The 15,173-nt window shown below is 35.1% G+C and overlaps 1 protein-coding gene across 1 annotated transcript in view; it reads right to left on the bottom strand.

Annotated features, from left to right (window-relative positions):
• Nucleotides 1-6: 6 nt before the first annotated feature.
• Nucleotides 7-15,173, bottom strand: part of LOC148954897 (uncharacterized) — a 100,010-nt gene continuing 84,843 nt past the window's right edge. Inside the window, exon 3 of the mRNA XM_089107978.1 lies at nucleotides 7-637. Within this exon, the coding sequence (XP_088964104.1) occupies nucleotides 578-637 (60 nt within the window). The 3' untranslated portion in view covers nucleotides 7-577. The remainder of the gene's footprint in view (nucleotides 638-15,173) is intronic.

Below are 15,173 nucleotides of genomic sequence, written 5' to 3'. Positions count from 1 at the left end.
CTGACAGATTGACACCAGAAAAAAAAAACTTAATTTAGAAAATAAGCTTTAAATTGCGTGACGAAAAGGAATATATTTGCGAAATAAATGAACATAGCAGCGAAAAAGAGTATCACAAAGGTACAGTTACTCGTAGAAAGTGTATTTCTCGGCATATCACCCGATATTGCGAACGAGCAAAGAGAGCTAGTTTATGCTTTAAAATTGTCGAGCTTAAGTGTATAGGCTTTTATTGCCTATTGCCAGCCCCTTAATTTAGCGATAATCTTAAAGCAGTTGGCAAATTGCCCGTTTCTAGACTAAATAGAAAAATAGTCTTTTTCGGATGGCCTTAGAAAAAATAGCACTAAGAACGTATTCCTCTCACTAAACGAGGATTCAACGAACCAGGGCTCAACTTCTGTGGTATCGTTGAAATCCTCACCTCTCCCTCTCACTTTATTTTACTATCAGTCAGGATAAATTTTCAGTTGACCTATCAAGTCCAGCCTCGGTGTGTAGTAGATCAGTTGAGAATTTATCTTAGTTTCCAACTTCAGACTAGAATACGCCTTGAGCCTTGAAACTATACGACGACCTAGCGCCCTCGAACCCATCGCAGCAAAGCGTCCGCAACGACATCTAAATGGGCTCGCATCTGTAAATAAAAATTTAATTAAAAACTGCCCAGCATAATCAGTAGGCGTAGTGAGAACCCCTTATTTGTTCCAGTATTTTATTTAAAGCGCATTTAACTCTTTAAAAGCTAATTTTTTCCTTAAATTCCTCCATCACCTAAGACTCCAATATCATCAACTGATGGTGCATTTGAAAAATTATCAATGCGAATATTCGACAGTAAAAATAATAGAAAATTTATTTTTCTTTCTTTATGAGAAAATTTATTTTTCGAAAGTTACAGTTACATGTGATCAACCACTTAAAAGCTTGTTTCCCAAGGAAGCATGTGAGCAAAAATTAAAAAATAACAAAAATAAGGGAATTTTGCAGAAAACATAGGATACCATGAAAAAACAGTGGAACTGTGGAAAACTCTAACACTGTCACGGAAGAACCAGGCTTGGAAGCCGCCTGTGTGCATGCCTGGTTTTAATCTTACGCTTAGTTTGTAAACAACATATACCAAATAACTATGAAACATACAAAAATTAATGTGACCACCATCAACTATACAAGAATTAAGGTGGTCACCATGAAGCATTGGGGAATAAAGGTACGTCGACTGTGGCAATTTATAAGGCATTATATGATATTTTTGTCAAACTGAGACTATATCATTATTTGGTTTTCAGCCGAATAATTCTTCAAAAGTTTGTGTCTTTTGCAAAATGTGGTATAACGCCTTTTATTTGTTTAGGTATATATACTCTTTGAAGTATATATGGAGAACTTCTGGTAGCGGTATTGTTTTTCGTACCCATAACCGCCCGTTGATAACAGTCACAAAATCAAAATGTATTTTTTAGTTTTCCGCTCTTTTGTGTTCTACTAATCGTGCGACAGTAAATTTTATAAATTGTGGTAAACTTTGATTGGTTAAAAAAAAAGAAATTAAGGAGTTTAGATTAGTAGTCTTAATCAGTGACGTATGCACTCCCCCTTCTCTCTGAAATCCTATTTTGCTCAAATTTCTGGGCAGTTCTTTATTATACACTAAAATTACAATTATAAACTAAAACCTGTTTTTATTGTTGCCCCCCCCCGGGGAAAAAAGGCAAAATGGTCCGGTTTTAATACACAGGTCATAATATTAAACAAAAAGAAAAAAACAACAGAAGAAGTAGAGGTAAAACACAACAAAAGAATGTTCTTTTCAAACTTTCTATTCCTTCCAAGAATTTTTCGTTACTTCTCGTTCTTATTTCGCAATGGCAACAAACAGATCATTGGTAATTTCGGTTGTGGTATTCATTAAGGATAGAACGCAGATAACTGTTTCATTTCGTGTTAATAAGAGGTTTTCTTATCACTTCACTAGCCACGAAACATAATAATTATTAAGGCGGAACAACGGTTCCAGCACAAGTCTAACTCAATGTAGAGAATTATCTAGTAATTTTAACTGATAATCTTTTCCTGCACAGTACGAGCATATATATATATATATATATATATATATATATATATATATATATATATATATATATATATATATATATATATATATATATATATATATATATATATATATATATATAAAGAGAGAGAGGAATAGAGAGAGACACAAGAAGAACACGAAGAGAGGGATAACGAAAGATAAAGCTTAAAAACAAGAATAGAAAAACACAATAAAAAGCTGAGCAAATTTCCAATGGTCCTTGCGATAGTATCATGCATATATTTCGAATAATATTTTAGTAATAATTGAGTGTGTGAATGAAATTAAATCTACCAGGCTGGCTGAAAAATTAGTTGATGGACATTGATATCGCAAAACAGCATTTATTGGAGCAATCATCTGCAGTGAGTGACTTTGATGAAATAAAATGTTTTGTTACTTATCACTCTGTGCAGGCCAGCTGTTTTTGTAACTTAGTTTCAGTACTAGGAAGGTAAGAGTATCCAAGTGAATTAAGCTATAAATCAAGACATACTTGGTGGAAAAAAATTGTCCTGAAAATAAACCTATTGACCAGTGAGGATTTGTAGATCAACAAAATGAGAGAAAAAGAATTATGTTGGTGAGAACTCAGCTAAGTTTTAATTACGTAAAAGAGATGAGTACATTAAAGTGACTAGTGTTATTTACGAGAATGATATTTCTGGGGATAAGGCAGGAAGTGAGTTTAGCAGTTGGTTCAGTGCGAGTGAGGAGTTAAGCATGATTCTGTCCTATCAGTATTTATATGGGTTATTCTGATTGAATTTATCCTAAGGAACATGGCAAAGTCTATGAAAAACCATAGTATCAAATAGGAAGGTAGAACTCCCTACACGTAGATTATTTAGTTGAGTTTGAATGTTCTAGATAAAAATATTGATAAAATGAATACATTTTTTATGTTAAAACAAATGAGGGTGAAGAGGTGACGGAAAAATCAGTCAAGGGGATAACTTCACTTACCTTGGTAGTACTATTAATAAACATGGTGACTACAGTCAGTGTGTAAAAATCAGGCTGTATAGTGGGCTGTAACCCAGGCACAGGGAGATTTTTTTGCATTTGAAAAAAGTGTGGAAACAGAAAGATAAATCTGTGAGCTAAGGTTAGAATACTGAACCCCGCGTGACAAGTATGACTTTGAAGCATGGTTCCTATAAATCCTGAGGAATATTTGTTTAAAAAAATCCTGAGGTATGGTCTAAGGATATTTTCAGGCTACTTTAAGTGACCTAACATCATACAAATCTGTAAAAAAAAAATATGGTTCGATCCCGCTTTCTATGTCTATAGTGAAAGACAGACCAAGATGGCTGGGCCACGTTTTATAGATGAACTCTAGAAAACGGGTTTTTGATACCAATAGATGCATCAAAAGAATCAGATTTCAATGCTGATTTGAAATATATAACTTTCATCAGGTTTAGTCCTACCCATCAAAAGGTACGCGCCTGAGAAAATTTGGCTGATTTTCGAAAAAGGGGGAAAGACCCCCTAAAAGTTATAGAACCTTGATGAAAATCACACCATCAAATTCAGTGTATTAGAAAACCCTACTGTAGAGGTTTCAAGCTCCTATTTACAAAAATGTGGAATTTTGCATTTTTTGCCAGCAGAAAGATCACGGATGCGTGTTAATTTTTTTTTTTTTTTTTTTTTTCCAGGGGCGATCTTGTTGACCTAGTGGTCCTAGAATATTGTGGGAGGACTCATTGGATCGGAAATAAAAAGTTCTAGTGCCCTTTTTAATTGACCAAAAAAATGGAGGGCAACTAGGCCCCCTCCCCCGCTCATTTTTTCCCCAAAGTCAGCTGATCAAAATTTTGAGATAGCCATTCTGTTCAACATGGTTGAAAACATGATAAATATGTCCTTTAGGATGACTTAATTCCCCGAAGTCCCCGGGGGAAGGGCTGAAAGTTATGAACTTTGCCCAATTTTAACATATAGTATTGGTTATTAGGAAGTATACAGACGTTTTCAGGGGGGATTTTTTCTGGTAGTAGGGGGGTGTGTGGGTTGGGGGTTACGTGGGAGGATTTTTCCACGAAGGAAGTTTTCATGAGGGAAGGGTCATTGCAATGAAGGGGTTGCCGGATCTCGCAGCATTATTTAAAAAAAAGATCAGAAATTAAATATAAAAAAACAAGTTTTCGAACTGAAAATAAGGAGTAACATCAAAACTTAAAACGAACAGAAAATATTAGGTGTATGATTAGGTTCACCCCCTAATCAGTACCTCGCTCTTTAAGCCAAAGATTTTTTAGTACTTTCATAAAAGCTATTTATTCTAAATAACGGCCTTTGTGATTAAGAGTTCATTTTTAAAGAATTGGAACAAAATTCGAACTTTAGCTTAAATAGCGAGGTATTGACTAGTAGACGAGCCCCCTAATATACGTATTAAAAATATATGAATGTAAAAGTTCGTTACGTAAGTTAATTCATAAGTTACGTATATTTATTACTAATAAAAAGGTTCGTAAATAAAATTAATCAAGTTTCAAGAAAGCCATTTAACCAAATGAAAGTAAAATTAATATGCAAATTTTGTTTTAATTATTCATGTGCGGTGAGCCAAATTCATAACCTGCATCAATTCAAAAACGTTCAAAAATTAAATAAAAAAAACAAGTTTTTTTAACTGAAAGTAAGGAACGACGTTAAAACTTGGAACGAACAGAAATTATTCCGTATATGAAAGGGGCTGTCCCCTCCTCAACGCCTCACTCTTTACGCTAAAGTTTGAATTTCTCACAACTCTTATTTTTTTTAAACAATAAAAAACTTTAGCGTAAAGAGCGAGACGTTGAGGAGGGGACAGCCCCTTTCATATACGGAATAATTTCTGTTCGTTCCAAGTTTTAACGTCGTTCCTTACTTTCAGTTAGAAAAAGTTGTTTTTTTATTTAATCATAGGAAAGGATGAATAGGGAATTGAAATTTCATGGGAGGGGATAAAGAAAAAGCTTTGAACAGATTGAAGAAGAGTATGAGCGATTGCAGTTCTGTTGGCCTCAGGTGGCTTGGTCCTGTAATGCGTTGTTAGGAGTTACAGGTGTGGTGATTGTAGTATAAGCCAATAGAGATGTTTCAGTCCTTTTCCATATAAATTGCGGGTGAAAGTATTCACCGAGGCTTGAAATCCAATGTCTTCCATTGTTGAAAATTAGGCCTACATCTTATTCAGGGTCTTCAAAAGATCAATGACCGAATATTCAGATAGATTGTTAGATTTTTTTTTATCTCTTACTCCAATCCAGTCTTTTGGATTATTAAATAACAAAGAACAAGTTTTATTCAACTGAAAGTAAGCAGTAACATTAAAACTTATACTACAAAGTAACATTAAAAATAAAACAGATATTATTCCGTATATGAGGAGGGTTGCCCCTTCCTCAAATCTCGCTCTTTACGCTAAAGCCTTAAAGTTCTTTAAAAATGCTTCTCATCTAAATTCAACTACCCTTGTGTTTGAGCAGTCATTCTTAAAGACCTAGTAAAAAGAAAAAGGGTTGAGGAAGAGGCAGCCCCCCTCATACAAAAAATAATTTCTGTATTTTCTTAAGTTTTAATGTTGCTTCTTACTTTCAACTGAAAAAACTTGTTTTCTTTATTTAATTTCTGACTGATTTTCAAATCATACAAGTAAATTCCCTTCCCTCTTCCTCGGTATAAAGTATCCCTCGGAAAATTCCCCCTTAAAAATTGCTTCCCGCAGAAAATTCTCCCTGTGAAAAATCTCCCCCCCCACACACAAAATTCCTCCCTGAAAAAATTCCAGTATGTTTCCCAACAACAAATACTTTACCTAAACAACGGGCCAATTGCATAGTTGCCCTCAAATCTTTTTAGTCACTGAAAAGGGAGATCAGAAGTTTTTATTTCCGTTCAAATCAGCCCTCTCCTGATTCTGTAAGATCATTGGTTCGATAATATAACCACTGAAAAAAAAAATAAATAAATAAACACGCTTCCCTGATCTTTGCTCTTTCAAAAATTCATATTTTCACAATTTTGTAGATAGGATCTTGAAATCTCTACAATAGGGTTCTCTGATATGCAGAACCGGATGGTGCAGACTTTCATTAAGATTATTAGACTTTTGGGGCTGCTTTTTCTTCTTTTTTTTTCTAAAATCAGGCAACTTTTTTCAGGCTTCTAGCTTTTGATGAGCAACATTAAACTTAATAAATCCCATATATTTTGAATCAGCATTAAAGGTGAATTCTTGTGATGCATCTATTGTTATCAAAATTCCTTTTCTTAGAGTTTCGGTTACTATTTGACCGGGTCACTCCTTAGATACAGTTTGTTACTAGGAATTGTTCGATATTAGTGAGCTTGTTTGATTGTTTGTAGTTTGCTAATTCAGTCTACTGTATGATGAATAATACATTTTTTAATGAATCAATCGAATTTTTGTATGATTATTATTTACTTTTCTGATTACTGTTTTCTTGTTTAATTGTCCTTGTGTCCCCCCTCGTTACCTGACATTGAGCCTTTGTGGGATATGTCAAAATAGTTTTGTTCTTTGTCTGAGTGTCAAGATAAAGAATCTTAAAGTCTTGATTGCATACCAGCAGAGACGAGGGCTGGACCCGTATCAGGAATGTGTTTTGCTTACTCCTAGTGTCAGCACTTTAGACGGTGGACCTATAATTCACAATACCCTGAGACAAGCCCAAACCCTCCGGATTACCCTCCCACCACAACACTAGAAATTATCGGTGAACGCACCCTACACACTCAGTAGATAACTTGTATTGTTTTAAATTTACTGTTGGCAACGATCCCAATTCTAAAAACGTGTAACTAATGTCTGTTCAGTGGCAAAAATGTTACTAATTCTCACAATGAGCCAAAGCAGTTTCAACAATATTTTCTTAAGATAATAAAGAAATAGGTCAAACGACCTGATTTAAAAAGAAACTGCAAAAGAATCAATACCTAACATTTACAGTGTATGTGTACCCTTTTGAACGAACTCGAGGAATATAGACAAATGGAGCCTATTGATAGGTTAAGCGTGAAAAGTTGGCGAAGCAGCTAGACATAACTCTATTCTTTTGGTTATCTGTCCTATTATCGTAAGACTATATTATATATACCCACCCTTTTTATACCCCTTTTGGGGTATAAACAACTGTATTTATAAAAACCTGGTTACATGTTTTTAATAGCCATTTGTTTGAAAGAATAGGATGATATAATTTCTTCTAATCGCCATCCATCTATTAACAAAGAGAGGGAGGCGTGATCTCAACAACATTTAAAATACTCTGTAAACCCTTGCTAAACAATCAATGATAGCTTCTATCCATAGACTTATTCTCCGACATAGGACGGACTATCTTCTGACATGGTGGAGGGGGGTCCCATCCCCCTCCTTAGATTCCTATATTTTTCCAAATTGCTGGGCAATTCCTATTCAGTTTATCAAACAACTGTATTTATTATTGAGCCTCCTTCAAAAGATTATTTGAAAAAAACTACGTTTTCTAAAGAGTTAAAGACGCTGAGTTACAAGGTCGAACCTTAAAACGTACATGGATTAGGAGGCACAGTTGAGGGCTGCCGCCCCCAAACCCCCGCTTTTGCAGCCTTTAAATAAAAAAAAAGAAGTTTTTTAAACTGAAAGTAAGGAGCGACATTAAATCTTAAAACGAACAGAAATTATTCCGTATATGAAAGAGGCTGTGCCCTCCTCAACGCCTCGCTCTTTACGCTAAAGTTTGACTTTCTCACAACTCTTTTTTTGAACAATAAAAACTTTAGCGTAAAGAGCGCGGCGGTGAGGAAGGCCCAGCCTCTTTCATATACGGACAACTTTCTGTTCGGGTTATGTTTTAATGTCGCTCCTTACTTTCAGTTTAAAAAACTTTTTTTTTTATTTAAAGGCTGCGAAAGCGGGGGTTTGGGGCGGCAGCCCCCCAACTGTGCCTCCTAATCCCTGTACGTTTTAAGGTTCGACCTTGTAACTCAGCCTCTTTAACTCTTTAGAAAACGTAGTTTTTTTCAAATAATTTCTGCACGTTTTTGTACAGTTTATTACTTATTATTGCTTGACCAACTGTTAGCTGATCGTGTCAGGAGTTAAAGTTGGGGGGCTGCCGCCCCCAAACCCCCGCTCTTGAACATTCTTGTGTTAAGGCTTTTAATTCCTGAATACTCAAATCACGTCGTACAGGGTGCCTCCTAATCCCTGTACGTTTTAAGGTTCGAACTTGTGACTCAGCCTCTTTAACAGCCCCCCCAACTGTGCCTCCTAATCCCTGTACGTTTTAAAGGTTGACCTTGTAACTCAGCCTCTTTAACTGTTTAGAAAACGTAGTTTTTTTTCAAATAATACACATAAACAGGTCAGACATGCTTTGTTATGAAAATTGACGCGCAGATATTTTCATAACAAAGCATGTCTAACCTGGTTATGTGTATTATTTGTAAAAAACTATGGTTTTTCGTAAATGTAAATTCGGCGGATAATTTTTTCGGTCTGAAAATATCAAAAGGCCCTAACAGGTCCAATTCTGCTTCGAATGAGTCCTCATTCAACCGGATCCGTTGCCAACTGTGTCCTGTAGGCGTGGCTAAGAAAAAAAAGAAATGATGATGAATTTAAGTGGCTATATTTGGTTTTTTGAAAACAGGGAAGGAGTGATCGGAATGAGCTGAAATTTCGAGGTTAAGCTCCCGGGCCCTAGGAAAGCCTAACCTCTAAATTTCAGCCCAATCGGACAACGTTAAAGGGGGGCTGTGGTGGGAGGGTCCAAACTTCCGGCCCAGTTTACCCCATGAAGATAAAGTCGGAGGAAGATGAAATTTTGCAAGTTTCTTAGTTTGAGCTTGGGCTACAAAATGCGATTACCGCCGTCTCTCTGCGACCTCTAGGACCTGAAATCGCTTAACATTGTGGTGGGTCGCCTCTTTATAGAGGCACAAGTGTGCCTCCTTGAAAAATCCCGTGTACGTACCTCTAAATATAGTTTTACGCTAGATATTTGAAACAACCATGATATTACAGAGATATATACTTCTTTTTTGCTACTAAAGACAGAAAGCTAGCCTATCAGCCTGATCTAAGGCAATGAGGGGCTTTGACTTTTTTTTGAAATTTTTTTCTTTTATATACCATTTTAAAGGTCTTAGATGCGATTATGCTTTCCAGCAAATATTGACAGAAAAGGAACACTTGGCTAATTGCAAGTGGTTTCAGCATTTCACAACAGACTGAGGAGAACGCAACTATAAGAAAATAATTAAAGCAATAACGAAATTAATAAAAGTAAGCCTTCTTTATAATAGAGTAGGAAATAATAAAGAAACTACTGGGTAAATGGATAAATTAGTGAAATGGTATTCAGCGTTATTTTACTCACATTATTGTTAGGCTATCATAATAAGGCTGAATGATGAAACTACCATGAAATGCCGCATAATATGCGAGTTTTTAGTTTTGCAGCCAGTGTTTAACTGTTAGGTTACAGTAAATTGTAATATATTTAGTTATATAACATATATAATACTAGATATAATATATAAAATTCCAAAAAAGCCTTTGGTGGAAGTCGAACCCACGAGCCCTCTGGTGCATTTCTATGGCATATATTTCTATGTATTTCTTTATCGTAAAAAAATACCTTGCGATTCAAATGATGTTCCAGTTTTTTTTCTTTTTTTAAGAAGATAAATACATCGCTTCAAATTCTACTATTTGAAATTGTGAATGCTTTTTAAGATTTCCAATAGGCCTACATGATAAAAAAAAAACTGATTTAGAGGAAGAAAACATTAGTAAGGATTAAGTAATCGATCTTCAAGGATTAGTAAGGATTAGAAAGGATTAGTAAGGATCTTCAAATCGTAAAACTAAATTAATTGTCGCAAGATTCGAACTTTTTCATTATCAGCCTAAAAATATGTTCTATGAAATAAAAAATAAAACAATTCTTTTTCTTCTCTGTTTGGTGTCAATTGTTGGGGGGGGGGGGGTCCCATTATAAGGAAGAAATACTTTTTATTTTAACAACTTACCAATGATTTATGTTGAATTTTATGAACATTGACATTCTTCAGGAGTTTAAGAAGCATTGAAAAACCACATAGTGTGATCAAAAACTTTTTTTCTCCACACCCTTATACACAGATTTATCTAAACCAAAAGTACGTCATCAACAAATGGGGCAAGAATAGGTTATAAGCTAAGTTTTAAATGAAAGCAAAGCTTTCATTTATGGAAGGGGAGCTTTCATTTATGGAAAACTTTCATGTAAAAGGGGATAAACAGTGAAGCTTTGAACACATCGCGATGGAAGAGCAGAGTGAGCAGCTGTGTCGACCTCAGGTAATTTAGTGCTGTACTGATTTGTTAGTGGTAGCAGAATCCCCTTGGTACTTGTACCCCCCTCCCCCTGAATTTGCATCCTTCATACGGCCCTGGGCCAAAGGCCAAATTATGGTGAAACCCCATAATCATCCATTTCCCAGATTTAAAAGGCAAATAATTATATTACCGTTTATGTCTAATGTAGTGCATCAACTTGAAAATCATTTTATTACGGCTGAAGATAATATACTTTCAGAAATCTCGTTCCCTTAAGATTTAAAACATAATTTATTTCGTGCAACTTTTTGAAAGTTTACGATTTCAAAAGAGTCTAAATTGAATACTAGAAAGTTGTTGAATGAGCTGGCGAACTCAAAGTACAGGTGACTTAAAACTTCAAAAGTACAGAAGGCTGTGTTCAGCGAAGCATGGGGTCTGAGTGCACGTGTTATGGCAAGCAGATGCTTAGTTTTATAATAAAAGAAAAGGCTGCTAAAGGTTTCCAATTCATCAAAGTAGCTATTTATTTAAGCTTTAATTCTATTTTAGGATGGGAACCAACATCCTGAGATACTTACGGCTTTGATAATTAAAAATGCGACATATGCCATTTTGGTCAAAAATAAGTTGTGTATGTGTCGTGAGTATACTCAGCACGAGCAATTGAATGGTGCAATCATAATGGTTTTATTTTGTACCGTTACGGCGATAAAAAAGAGACATACGCCAGTTTTGAAAGAAGAGGATTATCCTATTGAGCTATAATGGTATTTGTCTTCCGTTTTGTCAAGAAATTAAATAAAAAAAAACAAGTTTTTTAAACTGAAAGTAAGGAGCGACATTAAAACTTAAAACGAACAGAAATTATTCCGTATATGAAAGGGGCTGTCACCTCCTCAAAGCCTCGCTCTTTACGCTAAAGTTTTTATTGTTTTAAAGAATAAAGTTCTGAGACAGAGTCAAACTAGCGTAAAGAGCAAGGCGTTGAGGAGGGGTCAGTCCCTTTCATATACGGAATAATTTCTGTTTGTTTTAAGTTTTAATGTCGCTCCTTACTTTCAGGTTAAAAAACTTGTTTTTTTTATCTAATTTCTGATCGTTTTTTAGTTAATGCAGCTTTTATATTGGCTCACCGTCATTGAATAAGTAAACAAAATTTGCATAAAAATTTTACTTTTCTTTTGCTAAATGGCTGTCTCTAAATTTGGAACTGACGTAATTTACAAATTAACTTACGTAACGAACTTCTATATTCGTATATTTTTCTTCTGGCAAAAAATACAAAGTTGCAGATTTTTGCAGATATAAGCTTGAAACCTATGTTATAGGGTTTTCTGATACACTGAATCTGACGGTGTGATTTTCATTAAAATTCTTTCACTTGTAGGGGATGTTTCCCCCTCTTTAAAAAACCAAGTAAATTTCCTCAGGCTCGTAGCCTTTGATGAGTAATACTAAACTTAATAAAATTCATATATTTAGAATCAGCATTATAAGCCCATTCTTTTAATACATTTATTGACATCAACGTTCCGTTTTTAAAAGTTTCGATTACTATTGAGCCGTATCGCTTGTTTTTTTTATTGTTTTTTTTTATTACGTATATGTTATTACGTATATGATAGGGTTCTCCCCTTAGTCAATAACACGCCCTTTACGTTAAAAGTTAAAAAAAAAATTAATTCACAAATCCCTGAATCACAAAGGCCTTTTAATTAGAATAGATAGCTCTTTTGAAAGCACTAAAAAAAACTGTTGCGTAAAGAGCGAGGTATTGACTTGGGGGAGAACCCCCTCATATACGTAATAATTTCTGTTCATTTTAAGTTCTAATGTTGCTTCTTACTTTCAGTTGAAAAAGCTTGTTTTTGTTTTATTTAATTTCTGATCGATTTTTAAATAATTCTTGGAAATCCAGCGCCCCCTTCATAGAAATGTCCCTTCCCCCCAAGAAACATCATTTAAATCAATATTCTCCCGATTAGCCCCCTCCTCCAGCCCCCCCCCCCACCAGAAAAAAAGTCTTCCTGAAAATGTCTGTATACTTCCCAATAACCAAAAAAAAATGTAAGCAATGGGCAAAGTTCATAACTTGCAGCCCTTCCCCGGGGAACTGGGGGGGATTAAGTCATCGTAAAAGACATATTTATTAGATTTTCGACTATGATGAACAAAATGGCTATCTCAATATTTTAATTGGGTGACTTTGAAAAAAAAATGAGCGTGGGAGGGGGCCTAGTTGCCCTCCATTTTCTTTGGTTACTTAAAAAGGGCACTAGAACTTCTAATTTCCGTTCCAATGAGCCCTCCTACGATATTCTAGGACCACTGGGTTAATACGATTACCCCTGGGAAAAAGAAAAACAAACAAACAAATAAACAAACACGCACCCGTGATCTATCTTCTGGCAAAAACTGCAAAATTCCACATTTTTGTAGATAGGAGCTTGAAACCTCTACAGTAGGGTTCTCTGATACGCTGAATATGATGGTGTGAATTTCGTTAAGGTTCTATAACTTTTAGGGGGTCTTTCCCCCTTTTTTCGAAAATCAGCCAAATTTTCTCAGGCGAGTAACTTTTGATGGGTAAGATTAAACTTGATGAAACTTATATATTTGAAATCAGAATTAAAATCTGATTCTTTTGATGGTACCAAAATTCCGTTTTTTAGAGTTTCGGTTACCATTGAGCCGGGTCGCTCCTTACTTACAGTTCGTTACCACGAACTGTTTGAAAAAGGAGACTTGTGCAATAAATTAATTAATTTTGAATTCGCTCAGAATATATTTGGCTGAAGAGGATAGAAATTGTCTATAGGAAAAAGGAGACATACACCATAAAATAGTATAACTTTGAATTTGTTCATAAAATTAAAATTTAATTTAAACCGCTGAAAAGAGCATTAAAAGTCGGTTTAGAATATATTCATTTTATGTCAAACAGTCTCATTCTTCAGAGCCAACAAACTTTTTTCTGTTTTTTTGGTTCTCCTGAAAAGTTAAAAAAAAATGTCGTATTTCGCACTTATAATTATCGCATCCGCTTGCGTTTGAAAGACTTAGTAACAAAAGTTCTGCTTTTGATTGAAACTTTCTTCCTGGGAAATATTTAGCACAATTATCAAATGCATTATAATAAACTTAGAAACATATGGAAGAGATCATACAGAGGGGAAGGACAGGAACAAAATTAGGAAAGAATAAACAGAATAGGAAAATAATATGGAAAATATTAGAAATTAAAACTCCCAAAAGATTAGCAGGGCATAAATGGACCGAATTGTTCCGGTGCTATTCAACATCTGTTAGTTTTGCTGTTCTTACCATAAGTTGGATTTCCAATGTCTTTTTTTGAAATAAATCCACATTTACTTAATTTTAGAGGGGGTTGAAGGTGAAATTTTCATGAATTTACCCAACCATAAATGCGACTGTGAGCAACCTTCAAAGTGACTTCAAGTAGTGACGTCCGTAGAAGAGACTGCAGTTTTATTGACCACACATCATTGTACCAAAATCTGTGCTATGGTTGATTCTTTTTTTCCTGCAGTGTATTATACGTTTGCATTTTCTCCTTTTACGATGCAGATTGATTGTGGGTTGCCTCCAGCATAATGGTACACACTAAAATATTCCAATTCATGAATATGTATTAAGTCGCAGGTGGTGAGACTGGAAAACTTTTGGATAGGGCACTAACTTTTATTGATAGAAAAAGGCCACATCGAAACCCCGGAGTGGGCAAGACTATTCCAGGTATGCACAAAATCTCTGCTCAACCGAGGGTTCCAAGGACTTATTGCTGTAAAGTTGCAAGCTGGCTTAAGTCCTTTGTGTAGACTCGAGATTGCTTGTCTACCCTAGCCAGCACTGGTGTGACTTCCTACTTTTCTGAGGCTCTGACGCTTCCAGAAATCCCACAAATAGTAGAATGACAATCTGAAACACTACGACGTTTCATTTACTGAGAGTTTTACTGAATAATTTGTGAATTGTGTATGGACTTCTGAGACCCATCTCTTAGGGCTAGGCAGCACGAAACCATTTGATATGGAATTCGCTCATCCAGATAGGAAGGATGGAGCATTTAAGTAGAGAATAGACCTTATCATGAATACGGAAGCGTCAAGTCTTCTTTAGGCTCGGAGAGAATTTAAAATAGAACTACAGTTGGACATTTTATATTTAAAAGGATACGGTGTCAGTCTTAGGGGTATACGCCCCTGTAGAGCTGTCTGACGGGTATTTGAGGGACTAGGTCAACCTTTAAAGGTGTGAATCCTTCATGGTTAGCTTCCCCTACAACTTATGAAATAAGTAAGCCCCCAAGTGTGGCCAGTAGGCTACATAAATATCTATTAGACCCTTTTTATTCAGGTTCTCTTTGTTATGAAGCTAAACGAATTACGGAAAAATAAGAAAAAAATTAAAAAAAACATTATTTATTTCAAAAAAGTAGTTTATATTAGATTCAAGAACAGCCTAGGTAAAATAATACTTGTTCAGAATCTCCGGAGTATAAATATAGTATTTTTTTTTCTTTTGCGGGATTTTTGCATTAACATTTAAAAAACCAAAAAGATTTCTGTTATTTTGGTTATTACTTTTTGTTATTTGAGAACTGGACAGTGACAAGCTTGCAGAAAGATACCTTGCAAAAAGGATGCAATAAAAACGACTTAATGAGAGAGCATCTCTAGTTAACTCATTTTCATTGTATCCTCATTGCAAGGTATTTTTTTT

The sequence above is a fragment of the Artemia sp. Qi Xiang Cuo genome, chromosome 2 (assembly GCF_049724085.1).
Source record: "Artemia sp. Qi Xiang Cuo chromosome 2, ASM4972408v1, whole genome shotgun sequence".
NCBI lineage: Eukaryota > Metazoa > Arthropoda > Branchiopoda > Anostraca > Artemiidae > Artemia > Artemia sp. Qi Xiang Cuo.
The sequence above is the reverse complement of the archived record's forward strand: the minus strand, read 5'-3'. Positions and strand labels throughout refer to the sequence as shown.